This window comes from Solanum verrucosum, unplaced genomic scaffold, assembly GCF_900185275.1.
Source record: "Solanum verrucosum unplaced genomic scaffold, falcon-dt-bn FXZP01000060.1, whole genome shotgun sequence".
Taxonomy (NCBI): domain Eukaryota; kingdom Viridiplantae; phylum Streptophyta; class Magnoliopsida; order Solanales; family Solanaceae; genus Solanum; species Solanum verrucosum.
Window position 1 is genome coordinate 11,334,104 of NW_026020129.1, and position 25,230 is coordinate 11,359,333.

The following is a 25,230-nucleotide window of genomic DNA, read 5'->3' on the forward strand; positions in this document are numbered from 1 at the left end:
CCCAAGCTTCTTGTCTGGAACTTAACTTTGGCAAATTATAATTTCTCCTCTCGGCGTTGACCCAATCTCTAAATAAAACTAATGTTTCCAAACTTTCTTCCACCAATGAATGTCTATGATCGCCAATTTGAAACTTTGTCGCACTAAAAGCAGTCTCTGATGCAACTGATGAACCTTGAATAGCTAGAACATCACGAACCATTTTGCTCAAAACTGGAAATGCAACGCTCCACCTCCTCCACCATGCTAATAAATCTTCATTGCCATCTTTGTCTTCCACTGTTTCTAAAGATTGATTAAGATATTCTTTAAAATCATCACGATTAGTAGAATTAAGACCAAGAAAGCCTCACATATAACTTGAAATTCGAGCTTCACTTTGAGGATTAGAAGTTTGACCAACTTCTCCTTGAGTATTTCCTATAGTTCTATATTTTTCATACAAAATATTTTCTTCTACTTTTATGCTAGACTTACATATTTCACAAGTTGGAATTTCTTTCGGTAAAATTTCTAAAGTATCATAAAAAGTGTCAACAAGCCTCTGCACACCTCGTAATTTATAGTCAGGATGAAGTAAAGTAGCAGATAAATAAATTTGAGGAATAGGAAAAAAATATTTTTAAAATTTTTCAATCATACCTTCAATTGCAACTCTAAATTTGTCAATTTTTTTGTATTTAGAAAATTGAATTGAAATAGCACAAATATTTATTAATACTGATGAAATAGTAGGGTAATAAATTCCAGAAAACATGGTTGTAGCATCATAAAAAAGTCTTAAAAATTCTAATAGTTCATTAGTTTCTTCCCAATCTTCTTCACAAATTCTATCTAATGGGTCAGCACTATGAGTATTAAACACCATTTGTACGGGTCATTTATATTCGTAAGCAACTGAAAGCATTTCGTAAAAAGAATTTCACTTTGTTTTAATATGTCTTGGAATTTTTCTTGGTGGCAAATCACATAGTACACAACGCTCATTAAATTCTCTAATTCTAGCAGCTCTATAAGTATAAAAAATCCAGGCAACAACATATTCAACTTTCATACAACCACAATCAAATAATGAAATACCATCTTGTACAACTAAATTTAATACATGTGCAACACATCTAACATGAAAAACATTAACATCAATTGGACATAATCTAACTTTTAACATACTAGCAACGTTTGTATTATTAGATGCATTATCTAATGCGACAGACATTACTTTATCTATAAGCATGTAATAATCTAAAACACTCAAAATATTTGAAGCTAAATATGCACCAGTTTTTTTCTCTACACATTCTTTATAACGTAAGATTCTTTTTTGCAAATTTCAATTATGATCAATTCAATGTGCTGTAATAGTTAAATAATCTTGTCCATTAATATTACGACCCATGTCCGAAGTTATAGACACTCTACAATCTAATATGCTAAACAAACAACGAAGATATTGACAATGTCTACCTTGATATACAAAAACATCAGCTTTAACAATATTTCTTGAAAAACCTCTAAAAGAAGGATTATAAGTTTGTTGAATATATTCAATAAAATCGGGATGTGAAGGAAAACTATAAGGCAACCCACAAACAAAAATCATTTTAGCTAAATTTCCGCGATCTCTTTCCTTATTATATTTACGTCGTGTTAGTGGACTACCGGAGTTAGAAGGATCTAATGTTCCTTGAACCATGTTAGAAGCCCCTACCGATTCATTAACATTAATATCAAAATCATTAACTGGAATTCATTTTTTCCTATCGGCTAATGCTTTAGCTTCTTTATATTCAATTGGCACACAAGATAACAAATGTTTATTTAAGCCCCACGTCCCACCTTGACCCCTACATTGTCTATGTTTAAAAGGTTGCTAACACTTATTACAAATAACAATAGAGTTTTCCTTATCTAAACTCATAAATTGCCACACAACATAAGTTTTAGGGCGTTGATACTTCACATTCTCCCTTGTAGGAGGTATAAGGGGTGGGCGTCCACAATTTTGCTCCGTTAAATTTGTAGTTTTAGTTGGAACTTCTATCACCGGACTAGTAGATGTATCTTCTAAATCTTCTTCTCTCGGATCAACTTCTACTTCTTCACCTGAATATTCATCAAGATTAGGATTAATATCACCATAACGTCGTTTTAAACTTTCATGATCGAGTTGAACATTTGAATCAATAACATAAAGAAGTATCATCAACATAAGTAGAATCATTTGTATTAAATCTAACTCTAGACATTGATTTAGAAGAAGTACCACGACATTTACTTTTATTTTTTTCCTTACTACTTTTTTTATTAAAATTAAATAATTTACTAATGGCACTTGGTTCTTTTTCTTTTCCTTTACCGGTATCTCTTTTGCTAGAACTCATATTTAATTATATGCAAAGTGTAATATAAAAATAATAATAATACAAAAATTAAAGACAAAAAGTAAAATATAAATACTATGAAATGAATGTACCAAACGTCTGAGCTAATAGCAGAAGTTAAACTGATTCTTGAAGCTTGTAGTTTGTTGTAACTTGTCATTTGAAACTCCAATACTTGATAGCAAATATGAGAATTATATATATTATGATATAATATGAAAATTTAGAATTGAAATATATGTATTATAATAATATGAGACTTAAATGGAATAAAAAATTAAGACTTAAGATTGAGATGATATAGAAATAGATGAGAAAATAGATGATTTTGTAAGAAAGAATAAGGGATCGAGGACTATTTATAATATTAAAAATGGGTTAAAGTGTATTTATGATAACTTGAGGGTTTAAATTAAAATATTAAATGTAAGGGGCTTGTAGGGGGTGGTACGGCGTGTTGGGGAAGTGAAAAAGTGGAATGAATCCGTAGGGGGGCCCCACTAGCCGTTGCCCCAACGGTTGGCAATGGATACAATTCAAACAATTAAAAAAAATAAAAATAAAAATAAAAACAAAAACAAAAGGGATCCCGTGAAAACCGGCCGGTTCAGCCAGGCTGGGTTGATCGGGACCAAAGGGTGAACCGGTCCCCTAACCAGTAGTCCCCCCAACCCGCAAGAATAGACGGGATCGGGTCCGATGAGACGATTCTCGAACCGGTCACGGACCGACCCGGTCCCCCTGCCAGCCCTAGATCTAAATTCATAAATAAGGTGGTTTTAACTATGAATTACAATTTCAATGATATAGTTAAAATTTATGATTTAAAAATCTGAAAATTTTCACATTTTTAGGAAAGATACTTTTCAATATTTTAGAAGCCAAGTTAGGGATGTCAAACGGGAGTGTTGGGTTGAAATCGAAGATATTAAAATGGATTGAGATAGAAATCGGGTTGGGTTATGACTAACCCAATTGACTTTGGGTTCAAATAGGCAAACAATAGAGTTGGGTCATGATCCGCGCAATTTTACCCACTTAATCTCAAAAAATTTAATATGTTGTTATTCACATTTTCTAACCACAATTTAAATTTCAACTCAACAAAATAAAACAAATAAGTCATAAATTGATAGATAAATACTAGAAGATATAATATAGATAGTAATTCATACCTTCTGAGAACGTATATTACACCAATGCCAATAAAGAATCTTCAAACAGATTGAAATTAGAGATTAAGTTGGATGCAATTGAAGATTCTTTTAAAATGGATTAAGGCTTAAATAAGTTGAGACTGACCCAATTCAAATTATCTTGAGTTCAACCCATAAAATTATGGGCGGATTGTGTAACACCTCAGGTCCAAGAAGATAAGAAATTACAGTTTGTTCATAGGCCTGGTGCCAGCACCAACGATACTACTCACGGCTCATAGGTAGGACGACTTTGTAGATGGTGGCGTGGTTGGTGAATTTATATTTTTCCAATAATGTCAGGTCCCAGTACTTTTATACGGTTCACCAGGATGGTTCGCCACTCAATGCACGAGCAATAGCTAGGTCTCGTAAGTGAGTCCCAGACTTAGAGAAATTTTGGGATTGAAAGATGAGACTTACAGTCGTGGACTCGTGGTCCACGGTTCGTCGATAGATTCACGGTATGTAGGTAGGGTCCCGTCATTGGGGTCCAAGATTTAGAGGTCTCTGATCCCACCTAAGGCCGACCAGTACGGTCCATGGTTGGACCTACGGACTATAAGTCTGGCCGTTGGTGAGGGTCCACCGTTAGTTGAAAAGAAATGGCTTTTAGGTCAACTTCAAACGGTTATATCTTTTAGCACAAAATGAATTAGGTAGCCCATGACCTATCAAATTAAAGATAATTGAATCCTCTTTACAACGCCATTGAGTTTGCTAAAATCCAATCTCGGAGTAAAAAATTACACTCATTTTAGTAGAGCCCTGTTGAGCAGGGCCACAAACCACGACCCATTTGACGAGCGGTGGTTCAAATGACAACCCGTCAGTCCCACCATGAAGGGCTTTCGTCAGCTTTTAAGACAGGGTCGTTTTGGTCTTTTTCCCTATGCATTAGGCACTTAAACTACATCCTTTGATGCCTAAACTATGTCATTTTACTCAGTCTAAGCCTAATAATCTAGTCAGAACCTACCCAAAACCCCCATTCTCCTAAAATCACCTAACTTAGAATGAAATTTGTGAAAATAAGAGAAAGAGGCGACCAACTCTCTCAAGAACAAGCATGAATGTTCTTCAAGGTTTCACTGTAGATTTCGTTATCAGGTATGTGGAATTTCACTAATGGATTCCTTTCATCCACTAGGTCCCTAGAATTCAGTCAGTTCCTTGATTCTTCATAGCTTGTTTAGACCTAGAGTTTATAAAACCTTGGAGATTCATGGTGATTTTTGTTGTTGTAGTATCCTTAGTTAAAATAGTATGTTTTCTTGAAAACTTAGCATAATTTCTTTTATAAAACTCAGAACCCTAGTTTGTGTAAATTTTCTTAGTTCATGAATTATACTTGCTAGTTCAGTTAAATAAAAAATCATGCTCCAGATATCAAATGACACATTCTCAGTATATAAATGTTGTATTCTCAGTTAGCATGTCAGTATTTTAAGCTATTCAATATTTAGTGCATTTTAGTTTCATGAATATTCAGATGGTAGTAGACTTAGCACCGAGTTGGACTAGGGTTCAACGTACCCTCATAGTCCCTAATCTACATGTCCGCGTAGGATTATAACTTCCCTCAGTTGGGCATCAATTTTAGTAATTACGCCACAGTCTTTATACTCCTGGCAATGTATATTAGGTCCTCTCGATGGGGTGTATACATCGGACTTCACGTTTAGCTCACGTGGTTTATGTGGATTAATAGTAACTCCCACAGTCAGATTTTTATTGCATTGACCCGGTTTTCAGCATATTCTTTAGTATTCAGTTCAACATGTTACTTTCATGATTAATACTTGGTCATTATATTTAGTATAGTTTTCAGTTATCTTTCAGTAAATTTTATATCATAACTCAACTTATATGATTATACAACCTATATTATTGTTCAACTCATATATATTTGTTCAACTTAATATCTATAATCTGCATGCTCAGTACATTTCAAGTACTGACACATATTTTGCGCTACATCATTCATGATGTAGGTTCAGGCACTCAGCATTCAGATCACGCTTAGATCGATTCTTGATTCGACTTCAGCAGCTTCAGTGGTGAGTCCTCATACTTCGAGGACAATTGACATGCTTTCCATTTTAGTCTTTACTTTCAGTTTTCAGTTTTATTAGAGTTAGCTGGAGGCATGTCCCAGCAACTCAACTCAGTTAGAGGTTTGCCATTCATAGTAGTAAATTCAACTTGAGTTGTTAAGTGGTTGTTTCAGTTGTTACTAAACTCTTATTATTTCATATTTACATTCAGACTATTTGGGGTTTGTCTCATCTTCAGATATCTATTGATTTAGCTTCCACATAGTTCATGTTTTACTTAGTTATTTTTCAGTATGCTTATGATATGCCAGACTCAATGTTAGCTTGAGGTCACTCGTGATCCTAGGTCCTGTGTTACGTCAAATGGGTAGCCTCGGGGCATGACAGATTGGGTAGATTACCTATATTTGAGTTAATTTTTGACACCTTAAAGCTAACACCAACAAGGATTGTGATGGAGTGGTAAGTACTTTTCCACCCTTAACTATAAGTATTGGGTTCGAGTCGCTCTAAGTACCAAGTCGACTTTGTTAGAGAACGTTTTACCCTCAATTTGGGACTTCCCGAATGAAAAATAAAAATAAAAAAGCTAACAAAGGCAGGAGCGAACACAATATATATCATATGGTTGTGTGGAAACAACATAAAGTATACAATGTAACTCTTTTAATTTTTGCCCTCGTGGTCTTAATCTAATTGGTGGAAATACATAGAGAGGTATAAATCTAAAAAAAATTGCATTTATAGGAGACATACTTACTATATTATAGAAGTCAAGGGCGGAGCGGACTACAACATCACACGATTGTACATAAAGCAACATAAAGTATACAGTATAACCCTTTTAATTTTTGCCCTGTGACCTAATTTAATTGGAGAAAGTACGTGGAATGGCTCTATATATATGTGTGTGTAAGCAGCAATTGCCTCTGGCGTATACCCAAAAATTGAAGGGCAATCGGAGGGCTTCTCTATGAGTGACCTTCTCTCGACTCTTAATTTGCATCTCAAACTCTTGCAGATCGATCTCTTTGAAGATTCAAATTGGCGAGCTTCTTTTGCCTTATTTTACGTATCTCTTTTTGTTCCTTTCTCTATTGTTTGTTCCTTGTTATTTTAATCGTTTTAGTGTTCTTTGTATGATTGTTTTAGGTGTATTCTTTCTCCATTTTTCTTTGTTTGCTTCAGTGATCAGAGAAATATAGAAATATAATAAACGCAATAAATGTATGTAATTTTCGGGTCTTAGTTTCTGCATCTCTCTTTCTTCATTGACAAAAACATCGAACTTTGCTTCATTTGATTTCTTAATATATAAACCTAGTAAAAACGGACTGAATGCATCTTAGATGTATCAATTGGTCCTAATCGTTAAAATTAACATAGCCTACATGACATGTGCCAAATGAAACCCTAGATTCTTCTTTAAATCAATTCAAATACAATAAAATTACTTTCTCATTAAAAATAGACTTTCCAATTAAAATTAACCAAGAAATCATTCGTACACGATTATTAATTTTTTTCCATGGCTCTTTCAAATTAAGATCAATTTTTAGTGTGATTTAAAAATAGAATTGATTGATGTAATACACGTAGATCTTTAATGTATTTTCAGAAATTGGTCAATTTAATATTAAATACACATATTGAGAAAAAAATATTTACTTTTGACAAAAAATAAAAACAAAACTTTATCTATAATTTAACTAAATTGACCAATTTTTGAAATACATTAAAAATCATATCTAACAAATTTCATACATTAAATTCAAATCCAATCATTTTGATTTACTAACCATAACTTATGTCTCTCTATGGCAAGTGAGCCTACTTGAAATTACTAATAAAACTCTCATGCTGACACGTGTAGAAGTGAAATCCTACGGTCCTGATCTTCCCAGCACAAGTGAAATCGTACGGTCCTGATCATCCCAGCACAAGGTCAATCGCTATTGGCTCAAGAATTCACGTTCCTCTTCCTATTGGTCCACGTCATGTTCTGGAATGTCACTCGTTGAACGGAGACCACCCCTCGGGTCTTTCTTCAGTTTCTCACAGTATAAAATGCTCCCGATCACATCGGGAGTCTATAAATATAAGTCTCTCATTAACTGAGAAAGATATACACATTGAGGGATCACATTGTGGTGTACCTGTAGCTTAGTGTATTGTACGTTGATTAGGAAGAAAGAAGCTATGGCTGGCTGTTTGAGGCGAGGCAATTCTCTCGTCGTGCTAACGATCGTTCTATTAGGTAAAATTTCTGTTTCTATTTGCTCGTAGATCTGTTTTGATTATTTTTTTTTATTTTTTTCTGGTTTATGAGATTTGATTTGTTATGTTTTGATCTAGAATGTAGTAGATCCTAGATCTGTTAGCTTTTGTGTATAATGTATGCGTTTTTTTTTTGTAGATTTGTATGTTTGACGTGTTAGTTTTAGATCTGGCTATAGTTTTCATATAATTTCAAATCTGTTTACGGATTTGTATGGTGTTTTGTGTGATTGATATGGCTTATTTTTGTTTCCTCGATTGAGTTTAATGGAGAAATTATTTAGCATTGGAATAGAATAGTCGATGGATGATTCATATGGTGCGCTGCAGGAGAATTTCAAATGTTCGTTTATGAAGTGGAAATAATGCTGTATCTGGAATGAGATTAGTGTTTAGGCGCTTTATCATCTAGATATATATAAGCAAACATTTATTAGATTCTCACTGCTATTTGCTCCTGTTTTTGTTTTTGATTGAAGAATTATATCATCTAATCAGATGTTGATCTAGGATGTTTGATCGGGGGTGTGTATATTATCTATTTATAGCCCCATGGCAAAGGTGTGTGTATATTATCTATTTATAGTCCCATGGCAAAGGTAGTTGGTTCATGCGCACCTGTGCATTGATTCGTGTATGTATTCTAGTTTCTACTCTAGATCAGATTTCAACTCCAGATAGAGAAACAAGGTCACTGCTACATTGGCATTGCATATGTCCTGAACTTTTACATATTTATTGTCCTCTTTTTTTTTTTTTCCCTGGGTGACCAGCCTTTTAATTTTTACTTGCTAGAATGGTAATAATTTGGGATGCATGTTTGGTCTGTGGTTCTGGATGATGTACATTTATAAGGATCGTTTTCAGATCCTATGGATACTTGAAAACCTTATAATTTAGCTGAATGATCGTTTAAATATGCAAAAAGTTGCTGGTTTTTTGTTCTTAGCTTATCTATGTTCTATGACCCTTTTTTTATTTCTACCGAATTGCCTGTATATTGACTTGAGTTGAGTGGAATAGGTACGAATGATTTATATAGCTATGCCAGACTAGTTTGGGATTGATAGGTGTAGTCAATTGTTTGAGTGATTGATACTGCAGATGCACTCACATACGTACATACATATATTCCTTTTGATGTGTTATGTCATGAGTTTCATATAGTACTTGCAGAGTCTGGTGAGCGTCATCTGTTATCTTACTCTTTTCCTTGAAACAGGCTGTCTTTTTGCACTTTCCACTGCAAAAGAGGAGGCTACAAAACTTGGTACCGTTATAGGAATTGACCTTGGGACAACCTATTCCTGTGTTGGGGTGTATAAGAATGGTCATGTGGAGATTATAGCTAATGACCAAGGAAACAGGATTACACCTTCATGGGTTGCATTCACTGATAACGAGAGATTGATTGGTGAGGCTGCCAAGAACCTGGCTGCGGTCAACCCAGAAAGGACAATCTTTGATGTTAAGAGGCTGATTGGAAGAAAGTAATGGACAATTCTCAATTAGTTTTATATGTTTTGTTATGATTGTGTATTTGTCGTGCTTAGAGATGCTTTTACCTTTTTTTTCAGATTTGAAGATAAGGAAGTACAGAGGGATATGAAGCTGGTACCATACAAGATTATCAGCAAGGATGGAAAGCCCTACATACAAGTCAAAATCAAGGATGGAGAAGTTAAGGTATTTAGCCCTGAGGAAATCAGTGCCATGATTTTGACAAAGATGAAGGAGACAGCTGAAGCATTCCTTGGGAAGACTATTAAGGATGCTGTGGTCACTGTTCCTGGTATGTTGTTATCAGGTCCTAAATGTTCAATTTTTTCGTTTTCATTTTTCTTTTCTGTCATTATTAAGAGGCTTATCTCGTCTCTGCAGCATATTTCAATGATGCACAAAGACAGGCGACAAAGGATGCTGGTGTTATTGCTGGATTAAATGTTGCTAGGATCATTAATGAGCCAACAGCTGCAGCCATTGCCTATGGACTGGACAAGAAAGGTGGTGAGAAGAACATTCTTGTCTTTGACCTTGGTGGTGGGACATTTGATGTCAGTATTCTGACCATTGACAATGGCGTGTTTGAGGTTCTTGCAACGAATGGTGACACCCATCTTGGAGGTAAGGATCTATGGTATAGAAACAACTTAAAGTTGAGCATGCTACATTTTGATACTGGTAACCATAATGCTGTTAGGGTGTCCTGATTGTAGTTTCTAATAGACTTATGAAATGCTAAATGACTTTTCTATTGATTGCACATTAGTGGGGTTGTCCTTTTAGAAGGGTCTTTTATGATAGCTGAGGAAGCTTCAGAACTGCCATCTTATGAGATAATTATTCTTAGATTATGTTTCGAATGTCCGATATTTCTTGCAGGTGAGGACTTTGATCAAAGGATTATGGAATACTTCATCAAGTTGATCAAGAAGAAGCATGGAAAGGACATCAGCAAGGACAACAGAGCTCTTAGCAAGCTAAGGAGAGAAGCTGAGCGTGCCAAGAGATCCCTTAGTAGCCAGCACCAAGTCCGGGTTGAGATTGAATCATTATTTGATGGTACTGATTTCTCTGAACCATTGACCCGTGCTCGCTTTGAGGAGTTGAACAATGATCTCTTCAGAAAGACAATGGGACCTGTGAAGAAGGCAATGGATGATGCTGGGCTACAAAAGAACCAGATTGATGAGATAGTTCTTGTTGGTGGAAGCACAAGAATTCCAAAGGTGCAACAGCTCCTCAAAGACTATTTTGACGGGAAGGAGCCCAGCAAGGGTGTAAATCCTGATGAAGCAGTTGCTTATGGTGCTGCTGTTCAAGGTGGTATCCTCAGTGGAGAGGGTGGAGACGAAACTAAAGGTACATGATCTAATTAGTTTTCTTGCCATAATTTGCTTATTGGTTTCGATAATGTGTGAGTTTGCCGCTTTTATTGATTGATTGTGACAATGTTTCTTTGTGTGCAGATATCCTTCTCCTGGATGTCGCTCCTCTCACCCTTGGTATTGAAACCGTTGGTGGTGTGATGACCAAATTGATCCCCAGAAATACAGTTATCCCAACCAAGAAGTCCCAGGTGTTCACTACTTACCAAGACCAGCAGACCACTGTCTCCATTCAGGTATTGCTTTGCTTCATATTTGTGCAATCCTACAGCTCATTATCCATAACTGTTCATTAACCTGTCCTCTGGTATGCTCCGATTCTCACTGTTTTTTCCCCACATGATGACAGGTTTTTGAAGGTGAAAGGAGTCTTACCAAGGACTGTAGGAATCTTGGAAAGTTTGATCTCACTGGAATTCCTCCAGCTCCAAGGTCAGTTGCATTTCTTCTCTTTAGATAATTGTACAAACAACTTTTTGGAATCCTATTGGGATCTGAATGATGGGAATCTTGATATTGTTTGAACAGGGGAACCCCCCAAATTGAGGTCACATTCGAAGTTGATGCCAATGGCATCTTGAATGTCAAAGCAGAAGACAAGGGTACTGGAAAAGCAGAGAAGATTACCATTACAAACGACAAGGGCCGCTTAAGCCAAGAAGAGATTGAGCGTATGGTTCGTGAAGCAGAAGAGTTTGCTGAGGAAGACAAGAAGGTGAAGGAGAAGATTGATGCCCGTAACGCTTTGGAAACCTACGTGTACAACATGAAGAATCAAATCAACGACAAGGACAAGTTAGCTGACAAACTAGAGTCTGATGAGAAGGAGAAGATTGAGACAGCAACGAAAGAAGCCCTTGAATGGCTAGACGATAACCAGAGCGCCGAGAAAGAGGATTATGACGAGAAGCTCAAAGAGGTCGAGGCAGTTTGCAATCCAATCATCACAGCTGTTTATCAACGATCAGGTGGAGCCCCAGGTGGCGGTGCATCGGAAGAAGAGGAAGATGACAGCCATGATGAGCTGTAAGCTCTTCCAAAGAATCTCCATTGATACTGCAAAGATGCAGGAAATGAGGATATATAGAATAGTTTGAAGTGAGGGTTAGTGCAAGTTTTGTCATTTGTTCTGAAAAATCTCCCCCCTTCGATTAGTTTTTATAGGTGAAGATTTTACTGAAAGGATGTTTCCGTTCTTTGAGAACGACGGCTTGTATGTTGCTTCGATCTGTTGAATACGACTTCAGAATTTTATTTAGTACTTCTTTTGAGCATCATAATCTGAGTCCTATTTTAGCCCAGTTATTACAGTGGACATGTTCTCTTGCTGCCAAGTGCCAGTACTTAGGATGACTTGTACCTTAGGCCTGCTTATGTGGCGCCACCAGAATTCAGGATTCTCTTTTAATTTATTTATTTTCAATATTAGCCTTCCCCTTTCATGAAAAGTTGTGATTTTTTTGATGAGTTGTGACTTTTATGAAAAGTTGTGACCTTTTTGATAAGGCACAATAAATATTTATTCACACTACCCTTTATTGTTTATAAATAGAGGAATTTTCTTTCATTTTAGAACAACGAAAATTCTGAATTACTTCTTCTTCTTTTGCACAATTAAATATTCGTGTACTTTGTTCCTGTTGAGTGACTCACATCACCATTGTTTTTTGTATCAATACACTGGTGAATAGAATTGTCCTATCCTGAGAGAGTCTATTCCTTTAAACCTCAAGTACTAGAGGAGAATCATTTTCTTAAGGGTACACTATGCATTTAGTGGGCTTGATCTGTTTCATTTTATTGTTACAGATTTTGATTTTTTTTTTTTACAGTCATTAATTTATGCTTATTTTATTAATTGTTGTTTTTGAGTATATCTTTTTAAACTTTGTTGTTTATGTTTCTTCAAAGTTATTGTTATAAGTATTTGTTAGTACAGATTAAACACACAAGTTAATTGAGTATTCATGCAAGTTTTCTCTACTAAAATTGTTGAAAGTAGAGTAAAAGAATTCCTTAAAGACCTGTACTACTATATCTTGAAGACAAAATTCAAATTTGATATGTCATTGTAAACGCATAAAGATCTTAAAAACTTTATCACACATTAATCTGTGAAGTGAATCAGGAAAATAAGACAAAAATTAATAAACTTTTGACATAAGTTCAAGGATGTGCCGGATGACCTATAGAGGAATATGACTAGACTACAACATCTTTTAATCCCAAAGAAATAGATAACTACACAATAAATTAATTGCTCATATTCAATATGAAGTATGGACAAATTTCTCAAGTTTACTGCAAGTTGTAAATACTTTTCTTGAAGTAATAGATGTGTTTTTGACACTGTGATTGGAATAGAAGTGTAGTTTCAAATCGAACTTTATCACTTTGGTATGTTGATTTTTAAAACATACCCAAACAAATTGAATAGTTTTGTGTAATATTTTTCCGTTTCAAGTATATATAATAAGTTGAATTGTTGTCCAATATGATACATTTTTCCTTTAATTTTCATTTTAATAATTACTTATGATACATTTAAATGGAAACTTTAAAATGATATTTGTAAAACAATAAATAGTGCTGAACTTTCTACACGTTAGAATTAGAATATTTGTTCACTTTTTTCAACCTTTTACAATTTATTTATCTTTACACCAATGATTATTTATTTATTAGAATATTTAATATTACCGGTTGATGCATTTGATTCCTCAAAATCGAATTGTATACAAGTGTTGAAAGAGTGAAGTCTGGCGACAATGGTAAACGTGAGGAATGGCACCTCCGCCCTACTAAAGAAGTTCGCAAGCAAGGGACATGCCGAACACCTACCTTTCCAACTAAGTCCAAGGCAATGACCTTTTAATTAACGATGTGTTCCGTCGTCAGCAAGTTGTGGCCGACAAGGCCCCTTTCCTTAGAGTCAAGTGGCTGAACGCCCCTTTCCCTAACACTTCCTGGAAGCAAAAAGATAAATTATAAAATCAAATAAAAGATGATTAATTGAAAGATAAATGATAAGATGTTATAATTATCACTTCCTTTGTAGTGTTTTGCTTTAAATGACTAATAGGTTATAAGTATTATTTTATAAATTTCGTAACATTGAATTTCTACGCGAGTCGCGGGTAATTTTACTAGTATATATATAAAAGAATGTTTTGGTTGGCAACAATAGTCGCTGCTATTACCTATAATAGTCGCCACTAATAGTTTGTTTTAGTGACAAGATTAATCGCCGTTAATACCTATAACGCTCGCCACTAAAGAATGTTTTACATTTGTCGCTGCTAATACTTATAATAGTCGCCATTAAATTTATACATTAATCGCTGCTAATACTTATAATAGTAGCCACTAAATGAATGTTTTAGTGGCAACATTAGTGGCTGTTAATGCTTATAATAGTCGCCACTAAAAGTATTTTTTAGTGGCAACATTAAATGTGTCAATGCCTATATTAAACGCCACTAAAAGTATGTTTTAGTCGCTGCTAATGCATATAATAGTTGACACTAAAAGTCTGTTTTTAATAGCAACAACAGTCGATGCTAATGCCTATAATAGTCGCCACTAAAAGTATGTTTTAGTGGCAACAACAGTCGCTGCTAATGCCTAAAATAATTGCCACTAAAAGTATGTTTTAGTGGCAATATGAGTCGCTGCTAATGCCTATAATAGTTGCCACTAATGTATGTTTTTAGTAGCAACAACAGTCGATGCTAATGCCAATAATAGTCGCCACTAAAAGTATGTTTTAGTGGCAACAACAGTCGCTGCTAATAGCTAGGCGCCACTAAAAGTATTGTTTAGTGGCAACACTAGTCGATGCTAATGCCTATAATAGTGGCCACTAAATGTATGTTTTTAGTAGCAACAATAGTCGCTGCTAATGCCCATAATAGTCGTCAGTAAAAGTATGTTTTAGTAGCAACAAAGTCGCTGCTAATAGATATAATAGGCGCCACTAAAAGTATGTTTTAGTGGCAACAATAGTCGCTGGTAATGCCTATAATAGTTGCCACTAAAAGAATGTTTTAGTGGCAAAATTAGTCGCTCCTAATACCGTTAATAGTCGCCACTAATAGTTTGTTTTTAGTGACAAGATCCCACTTGGACAAAACTTTCAGCCTCTTCTAATATTTTTTGTGTAAGTTATGACTATTTTCGGCAAGCTTAATTTGAAGAATATGAAACAAAACCTGCTCTAAATAAAAGTAATATGTTAAGCTACAAAAGATATGTCTATTAACATAGATTTGTTGTCCTTTATGTCCCAAGTTATTGTTGAGCATTTGAGTTATTTAGGTTAAACTCATTTTTAAGTTTTTAATGTTTAAGAATATTTCTTTAACATGAGTCTAGAATCCAATATTTTGATCTACTTGTACTTTCATAATGCAACAATTATACATAAATATTTCTGAAAAAGTGTAAAGTTGCATTGATGAAGTATCTAGAAGGGCCTTCAAAGCAGCAATTTAATAAATAATGAATTTCTAAAAGGGTCAACAATATTATTTTGTTATTGTTTCAAATTAATTTTTTTCCTTCTATAAATTTTGTTAGAGTAACAAAGTAATAATAACGAAAAGTAGTGAATGTTTAATCTCAGACAAGTAGATTGTCTCTAAAAAAAATTATTTATGTTGTTGTGGTGTACATTTTTAACGGTCTTAACTTATTTATAACTAATATTGATTATCGAAAACTTTTGCATAAATTTTTTTTTCACAAGGAGTTATTCTAACCATAAAATTATCAGATTCTATATTTTTCATGTACAAAAAATAGAAAAAAATATGTTTAATCGCTACATAAAAACATCACTTAGTTTTAACAACACAATTATATCATCAAACATATATTATGATAAATTATGTAAAAGATAAAAATGATTAGATCTCAAGATATTTTTAATCATTCAATATATATTTACAATTATTTAGATATGTGATAATGTCAAATCATTTAATTTCTGTTGAATGTTTTTAAAACCTACTAATTTTTTTTTTCTTATAACAGTCGATTATTGAAAAAGTTGTTCAAAAGTTTAGAAAAATTATTTATGTCCGCACTTTGCGCGGATAAATTACCTAGTACAAAATAAATGAAATAAAACAAATAATACCACATAGATAATGAGGAGAGGTAAAAGGAGGAGGTTAGCCTCCTAATACCCTACCTCATACTATCCTTAGTATTAAATTAGGATATAAAAGTCAAATTTAGAATTCCAAAACCTTGTTGCTAAAGTTAGCTTAAGTTTGGTCGGAGTTGGATTATTTCGATATAAAATATGAGAGTAAACCTATCGTATATTTAGTTAATAAAATTACTTATAATCAGGATAAATTTTATCTCAAAATATAATTTCTTGTTTATACAACAGATCACAAATGAAGGGGTTTTCATTATTGAAAAAAATGTTGAACTGATTTTCTTAAATAAGTAAAGAGTAAATTAGACTATCTGAAAGACTGAGAAAACATTTGGAAATCCTGTATCTCCTTATCAGCTGCATTATGAGCTAAACTGTGTAAGTTAGTATTAGAAGCCAGCTCTTGGATCACCCGAGCCTGCGGCCACAACACCCATCCCACCATCAGCTGTAACGTTCACATTTTCCCCGTCAGTCGATTTTATAAGAGCAACTTTATCACCATCTAGCTCGTTCACAAGTTCATCAATCTTGCGAAACTGATAAGGCCATCGGACATTGTACAGGAACTGGCGCAGATCAAACCTATTGTCCTCGGGTGAATAACTCTGCAATATGAAAAAAGTCATATGCTTGTCTACTGAAACATCCACAGATTATATGACTGTTTTATTTTTATTCTACTGTGTGTAATGACGGTCTAAGATGAACTTAAACGGAGTGATATAGTAAGTGAAAACTCGTATAGGCGAATTCAACTTGGTTGCGATTGAGATGTAGATGATGATGATGCTTCTCTAATGAAACAAACAGAACAAAAGTACTCAAATGGTTTAAGTTGCATGGATATATAAGTATCCCATACGAGCATTTGCAGACTTTCTGCATATGTTTGAGGTATCCATGAGGTGCCTAAAAGCCATCTCATGAGGCGAGGATTGTCCACAACCATATAAAAGGCCTTACCCCATCTGCAAACTTTAATTCTTTTTTCCCCTCTTTTTTCTTTTTGCCCACTTTCTTATGAACCGCGAAGAAGAAAGCTTACGATTCTATTGGTGTGGTGTGACGTGAGCTCTAACAATCAAAGCGGTGACTAGCTAGTAACTTTAATGTGGGACTATTCTAACAATACTAGACAGATACTTCAATGCAAGTAATGGATCCAACATAGAAGTGAAGTACCTCAGCATGATATGAAGGCGTCATGACAGTCATCTTGTGTCTATTGATGGAATAGTATTTAAAGAAGTATTTCACTTTGTCAGCCACCTCTGCAGGCGTCAACTTTGTACCCCATTTGTAACACAAATTCTGCAATATGATCATTCAGTACTTGTCAAGGACTACAAAAATATGTGGAAGAAAAGGTCCTATAACAAGTCTGATTCTATAATGTCTTACAGAATGAACAGGACAAACCTTAAACATTGATAGAGGTCCACAGCGGAAAATCTTGCGCAACCTTCCGTACACTGAAAGTTCTTCATAGGTCATACCCATATCCACTTCATCCATCTGTTAAACAAATATTGTAATGTGAAAACTTCTAATTGCGCTTGATCACTTCTTCATACATAACCGAACTCCACATATTAAGTTAAAAGAGAATCAAGAACTTTCATGCGAAAATTATAGAATCTAGGGGTGAGAACTCTCCCAAATGGAAGGATGAGAAAATACCAGAAACAGGAAATAATGGTCACACCTGCATTACTAGAAAAAACATCATAAAAGCTGAAATTGGCAGTAAACTAAATCAGATACCTGACTGTAATTCGCACGTATAGGCTCCAATTCAGCAGTGGGCGGTGCAGCTTCAATCTCTGCCAGGGATGAGTAGCCAAGATGAACGGCAGCCCATTTCAGAAATGTTCGAAGATCCATCTTACTGATACTTCCAATTGGATTTATATCTGCTGAACTACAATCATACTGCAAGATAGACAGTTATCACCAGGATATGTGTTGGAGAAAAGAGAGATCAGCTAAAGGAAAACCATGAATCCAATTTGTTACTATCTGTTTATTGACATGCTCCAAGCATAGAAAAAAAATACAAGGAGAGTTCAAGACAGCCACAAATCAATTCAAACAGCACTACAGTAGTAGTTACCCCTAAATCCTCGGTTAACAAGATGCTATTATAGGATGAATGCGGTTAATAGTGACACAATATTTCAAACAACAAAATTTGCTTCTACCTTTGTTAAGTAACCACGTAATCCTTCATCCACATTGGAGCTACCCAAAACCAGATAAAACCCAGGTTTGTTATGGACCCATGGCAGCAGAGATGCTAACATGAATGCCAGGACCATTCGGACCCGAGCTTGAATGTTTTGCAACCCTAAATTTTCAATGTTTGATCCCCCATCTACCTGCAGACAAAATAAACAGGTCAAGATTGCACTGTAAAGCAATAGCTTAGTCTTTATTCCAGACATGGTTTCTCTTGGTCCAACCAACTATTAGTTGACCACACAACATGAGGTTAAGGGTTTCCCTTCAGTTGAGCGAACACATAAAAGCAAATAGACTAGATAATGGTAAAATTTATTTCAAACTTTTCTACCTTATAGCGTGGACGCTTTCCAGTGAGTGTTTGAAACAGAGAGATTAGTGAAGAGACCACTCCATTGATGCTCACGTTAAGATGCCATGATCCTACCTCATCAGCCAACACCTTTGCCCGAGTTGTTGTGGCTTCTGAACTGTCATATGCATACACTATCAACAACACAAGTTTGGCTCAATAACAAATTCAAATAGATCATTTTTCAAACAGAGAGTTCTGGAAAGAACAGTGTTAGTATTCTCCAGAAGAGACGCTCTATTGAAGAAGACATCTATGAATCAATAGAAAAGGCCTGAAATCTTTTATTTGATCATCTGCGTCAGTTGGGGATGTTCATTCTCGCACTAATTTACTTCACCATATACAAGTAAAACATGCAAGATCCTTAAAGTTCAAAGCAAAGGTGTCATTAGACTCATGGGAATATGTAGTTCTCAGATTGCTACTGAGTCCCTTGATGTTAGAGAATAAATGTCATTTGAGAACGAATCATAGGTAGGGTTGACCCCTAGAATTCCTAAGGAGGGGTATAAGCTTAGCTTTAGCAGGCAGTAGCACGACAGTGAGTCCAGCCAAGAGTTCATGATGACCCAAATTCTCATATTTGTGAAGTTCAATTTCCTACATTTATTAAGATTACTAAAAGGCTCCCCGGACCCCACTTGTGGGACTACACTGGGTATGTTGCTGTTGTACTAAAAAGGCTCCCAGTTCTGAACCAGAAGTATGCTGTCCAAGGCCAGGCAAATAAAAAAAATTCCAACTGAAAATTAGCAAAGCAGTTATAAAGGAGTTATTTATTACTTGGAGTATCAATTCCATGCCAATTAAGGAACCAGAGAATACATATAGATCAGAACAGAACAGAAAATCTGAGAAGGACAGAATAATGGGACTTGCTGACATTCTTACCTATTTTCAGATCCCATAAAAACAGTGTAAAAAATGCGCTTAGCAAATTCTTTGCTATCTGTTGGAAACTGACCATCAGTGTAATGGCCAATTCGGATAGCATCTGTTTTTATCTGCTTGTCACCGTTTGCAATTTCTGCATTGACATCAGTTATAATTGACTTATAAAGAAAACAAAACTCAATAGTCTGCTTATCTTCAGACATGCTGCTCATGCTATTTACCTTGAACTAAAATGTTGAAATAGACATTACTAGCAGCATGATGCAATTTATCAGTCAGCACAACCTAAATGAAGACATAGTACGTGCATTGGAGAACATGCACAAATAATAAGATCGCTCATACAAAATACTTGCCAGCTCTAGAACATTAGACGGAAAATAGCTGATCTGTAGCAGAAATAGAACCTTGACCACGAATACGATAAATCAAGGATCCTCCTAAATTTGGCTATGTCGTAGCATTTTCAGTTCAGCAACGCCACGGGAAGTCAAATCCTAAGATCCTATAAGTGAATGATCATTCTTAAGAAATTTGTACTTTACCAAAAAATGAACTCCATGCTCTCACTTTTTTAGAGAAGAAATCATCAAATTTAGATCCAGGTAATAATTTAAGTAATCAAACAGCACAAGAATTATCTATCATTTTCCACCGGGGGCTATTAGTTCACGTAGGAAACTAGTAGAAGGTTCAACCGGCTATAGGGAATAGGGAAACATACAACTGCATTTTCATCCTGCACTCTGAAACTCTGGAAAAACCTATGTACTATGACGACAATACGAATGTCAAAAACTAGCTACAAATACAGGAAAATAGCTAGAACACAACAATATATATGTTTAGAAGGGCAGTGAGTTTAATAAACCTTTTACTACAAGCTGGCACATTGAACCAACTATAGCAGCAACGGAGGAACTATCAGCACCACCAGAAAGGGGAAGCAGAAAACCAGATGCACCACTTCTTCTTAGATAATCCCACAGCCAGCAAGCAGGTCCAAGTGCTATTTCCTCCTCAGGAGAGTGGTATCTTATCTGGAAAAAGAATGCAGTTCACTAAGCCAACTTAATCAAGCAACGGAAGAATCCACAAGACATTACACACAAAACAAATGGCTTAAGATGCAACAAAACTCAAAAGAAGATAGAACTAAATGTAGTATATAAAAAGCTGAAATATAAGATGCTTCGCTACATTCAAGAAAGAACTAGATGGAAGTTTAACCCAGTTTTTTTCAGTATATGGATGGACCCATTTTTTTAATTTTGGCCAAGGTTGTGGAATAACTTCAGATTGAATGACTCAATTGAATAGAATCATGTGATCAGAGATCAATAGAAATGGAAATGATCAGAAAATTAAAACCTCCATCCCCCCCCCCCCCCCCCCATACACACAGAGGCAGGAGGAAAGGAGAGAGAGGAAGTATGAACAAGTCATCCTTCATATAGAAAGACCCTCTTTCTACTGAGAGACATAAACTAATGGCTCCTAAGAGTTCAGTCCACCAGTATCTTAACATAAGCAAAAAATCCATTAGGAAGACCTACATGACAGCTTCTTGTGACTAGGAGTACAACAAAATCTTTCTATGGAAATGGGGGAAGGGGCTGGCGCATAAGGTTTTGACTCAGAAGAGCTACTTAAACAAGAAAAACTACGGGGATTAGTCATTACAAGAACATGTGTTGGTTTTCAAAACCATTGACCTTACACAACAACTTACCTTGAGTGGACTTGAAAGTGACATTAGGAGGTTAAAAGGTTGGCAAAGCTTGTAAGGCACAAATACTTTGGAAACTTTAGCTTTACAACTTGCTTGCTCTTGAAAGCTACTGATAGATGATCTGAGACTTGCAACCTGGTACAAAAGGGGAAGTAAGAACCATTGTCATTTAACTAAGTGGATAACTAAATAAAAACATCAGAGATCTCAGCAGCAAAAGATTTCACACAATTATACATACATCAATGAAGCCTCCACAAAATGCAAAATATGCTGAAGTTCATACCACTACATTGTGTTATTTCTTTCAATAAAACAATCTCTACATCAAGATTTGGCTCTTGAGTTGGAGGCATATCAAAATGTAATGGTTTTCCTTGAATTAGTTGAGCTAGAACAATGTGGAATCAGTACTAAAAAACACGGATGATCAATTAATACATGCAGATTACAAAGTTGAGTCGGATTATTATTTACACCATAATCTGATCCAATTTGTTGGCATTAGTTTGGTAACTGCAAAAGACTTGGGCATCCACTTACCAATTCGCAAAAGAGGAACAAGTTAATGATATTATATAACAAATTTTTTAGATATTGAGTTCAAAATAATTCTAACATACCGCATCTAGATCAATTTGAGCAAAAACCATTTCAACATCCTTCAAAGAAAATTGTGAACCTTGTGCTACCATATCTCCATTTACAACAACACAAGAACATCCATCTGCCAAAGGTAAATGAATAATGAATACCCGATCATAATAAAACTGCTGAAACCGGTTACCAAAGTGAGTTAAACACAATTTATCTTCATATCACCTAAGCTAAGAAATACAGCTTATATAGATTACTAATATGGTTGATTATTGCGAGGACAAAAAACAGGCTTGCTACCATAATAGAGACGACCACCATCGCATCCTTGGTGATTACTGTACATGTAAACTCCCCCTCGAGTATGTGTGGCACTTATAAAAGCACGATTGCGAAGATCAAGCTTTCGTAATTGATGATGACTTCCACTTGCATTCATAAACACTTCAACACCATTCAATGCAAGCTCAGCATGAGGAGGTTGAGGAGTAAAAAGTTCTTCACAAACTTCAACTGCAACAGCTCTGAAAGCAACATTAAAACGAAGCTTAAAACCATATAAAATGGTGGTAAAGTCGATAAGCTGCAACTTATCTATTATTACACACACATGATTTGTTTGATTGCTAAGTTCGGGACTGTGAATCTCCCATGACATGTCGCCACAAAGAAGAATTTAGGCTAGGCAGAGAATTTTCATTTTTGTTTCTCTTATTCCAATTTTCCTTTGCCAGATGAGCACATGGTAATCAAGAATTTTATCTTCTTCCTTTTTTTGCTTTGCCAAAATAAAGAAGTTTCACAAAACTATTCAAAAGATAACATAATGTTGAGTTACTAACTAAAATCCTTCAACTTATGTCATTGTTAATATTTCAAATCGTAGAAGTGTTTACAGAGATTAAACTTGGTGAAGTAGCAGTTTCTCAACCACTATGGAAACCATACAGAAAGACTGACACCAAAATCACTAGTCTACAAAATGGGGCTGAAATTTTGTGGATGCTGAAGTATAGCTCCTTTCTAAGTGACTTCTATACTCTAGCTGATGAAATGATTAATGTTATAAACAAACTTAGAATGTTCTGTACATACACTTCAAAAAACTGGTTATGAAAGGATAATCCTGAACAATTATCCCCATCTAATGATAAGAAGAAATAGAGATTATATAGTTTAATCTCTTATAAGTTGTTTCGTGTCTAATTCAAGGTATGGTCTACCTTTTTCAGAATGTTTTCATGGTTTCTTGATCTTTCAAAGTTTGGTCTACCTTTCTCAGAATGTTTCCAATTTTTCATGGTAAGAAGAAATATATATCTAAAGTATATGTTCAATGATAGGTAATATTTAGCGCATCGCCTATTAAACTAGCTGGTCTTTATGTTTTGTCCAGACACTCACTTCCAAAAAAGATGTTATGCTAGAGGAGAATTTTTTTAATATAAAATGATTAAGTGAAATACAAAAAAACCCAAATACATTGAACTAGAACCAAAAAGCAAAAAGGACCGTTCTTTAACACTCTTGAATTGTTTTTGCTTTTTAATTTTATGTTTCTTAAATATAGATGTGTTTTGGTTTAGGCAAAAACTGGATCACCAAAACTATGCACATTACGAGCTAAAGTGACAAGTTTTGAAAATTTAGTGCCTTCACAAATATGTTTTTTCCAACTTCAATGCTAAATTTTAGTCACCCAACTTAATACAAGTAAATTCTAAAAACATGAGTTTCGCAACATAACACTGCAATTCTATATATGACTACTTTTCAGTCTTCAACTCATAGTTTGTTTGTTATTCACAAAGCTTTCTAATATTGAATGACCAGGAAAGATAGGTTCCTTAAACGACATCTGGATCAAATAATACTAAATAGAGGAATTAAATTCTCTTGTAGATCAAGTAGGCCAAGTGTAGACAGACCATCACCATAAACTAAGCAACCAAGAAGACACATAAATTCTGTTTTCAAGTCGCCCAATCCACAGCAAGCAAGAGAAAGAGAGGCAGAAAAGCAAAACAATATCTAAAAAACAAATACAATGAACGTGTAATAATGAATGTGAGCACAGTAACATACGTGTCTAGAAACTGGACATAGCCATAACCAAAAGGTACTGTTGTCTGAGACAAAACATCTGAAACTTCACTTGGGAGATGGAAGTCCTCAAGGTGATCTTTTGATTTCCATGCTGTAAACCATCGAAGTTCTCGATAGTTGCCATCATTTGCTAGCCACATCTTTGGCCTTATCATGATTATTTTTCTGTTTAGGCACAACACTTGACAGTTGTATCGTTCTGAATCTTTGATAACAGGCATACCGAAGCTACATAATATCCCATCAGTCCAATCTCCTAACAGTAATTCTTTTAAGCATTCCCACCTGCAAGTTTGTGAAGACATTAGGGGAAAGAGCTCAAATGGTAATTTGATTTCCTCACTGAGCTGAAAGTATTCTGTTCAGTGAGACACAAACACATCATATCTGTTTCTAATCTATGTGGGAATTTGGCCATGCATATGTTTACTTTTTTTTTTCTGGAAGTGAATTCTGGAAATCATGTTCGGCCATAAAATTCCAGAATTCAATTTTTGTGAAATTTGAAGAACACAAATAAGTCCTTTTCACTTTCTCCACTCCAAATCACTCACAAAATTTAAAAAATAACACAATTTGTATTCATACTCAAACTCCAAACTCCAATTTACACCATTTTTCACCTTGAAAACAAAAATTACATTTTTCAAATACACCAAACGGGCCATTAAACTACCCCTACTGAATTGTGTAAGCTAATTCATATAAAGCTTGCATTTTTATAACCGAAAACGCTTCTTATTCATCAATTTCAGCAAAGGAAAAAAAAAACTTACGCATGAGCAACAGTATCGAGTTCTAAAAAATGATCCTCACAACCATATCCAGCGATTTCAAGCTCTGGTCCAAGCCTGATCATAGCTCCAGCAGCTTTAGCCTCCGCAACAGATTGCTTAATGTTGCTCAAATTGCAGTCGAAATCCATAGCCCATTGGTTCAAATTACACGTAGCTACGTTCAATAGCCTCATCTTCAATTTCTCTGTAATAAAAAAAATTCAAACTGTATATAAACAAATTCACTTCTTGCTGCAATTTATAGATTTTGCAATACAAAAAATATTAGAAATTTGATTGGAGTTTGACGCACCGTTTGAAGGGTTGGAAGTCCCTAGTCTTGGGAGATATTTGAGTATTTGTCACGTCCAACTCCCCACTCACCACACCAATTCTTGATTTTCTTGTCCAATTTTTAGGGTGATAAATGGGTAAAAGGTTCTTTTTAAAAAATAAAATAAAAATATTAACTTCAGTTCCTAAACAACTTGTGTATGTCCGTCCCACTAGACAATACTTTAGTTATGAAAGTACAAAAAATAAAAATCAGACTATTT

General features: G+C 35.0%; 2 protein-coding genes across 2 annotated transcripts; one reads left to right on the forward strand and one right to left on the reverse strand.

The window, feature by feature from the left end:
• The first annotated feature begins 7,747 nt into the window (after positions 1-7,747).
• LOC125826848 (luminal-binding protein) lies at positions 7,748-12,059 on the forward strand. The gene is made up of 8 exons (XM_049506190.1): positions 7,748-7,891; positions 9,134-9,401; positions 9,489-9,703; positions 9,793-10,035; positions 10,294-10,773; positions 10,881-11,035; positions 11,149-11,231; positions 11,328-12,059. The coding sequence occupies exons 1-8, from the start codon at positions 7,834-7,836 to the stop codon at positions 11,827-11,829; spliced, it is 2,004 nt and encodes a 667-aa protein (XP_049362147.1). The 5' UTR covers positions 7,748-7,833; the 3' UTR covers positions 11,830-12,059.
• Positions 12,060-16,201: 4,142 nt separating this feature from the next.
• On the reverse strand, positions 16,202-25,165 carry LOC125826845 (glutamine-dependent NAD(+) synthetase). Its single transcript, XM_049506188.1, has 14 exons — positions 24,987-25,165; positions 24,674-24,878; positions 23,877-24,182; positions 22,092-22,315; positions 21,818-21,921; positions 21,195-21,329; positions 20,334-20,502; positions 19,460-19,595; positions 18,545-18,683; positions 18,174-18,350; positions 17,737-17,904; positions 17,392-17,487; positions 17,155-17,283; positions 16,202-16,577 (listed from the first exon to the last, which is right to left on the reverse strand). Exons 2-14 carry the CDS (start codon positions 24,865-24,867, stop codon positions 16,359-16,361), a joined length of 2,196 nt encoding a protein of 731 aa, XP_049362145.1. The 5' UTR covers positions 24,868-24,878; positions 24,987-25,165; the 3' UTR covers positions 16,202-16,358.
• Positions 25,166-25,230: the final 65 nt, after the last annotated feature.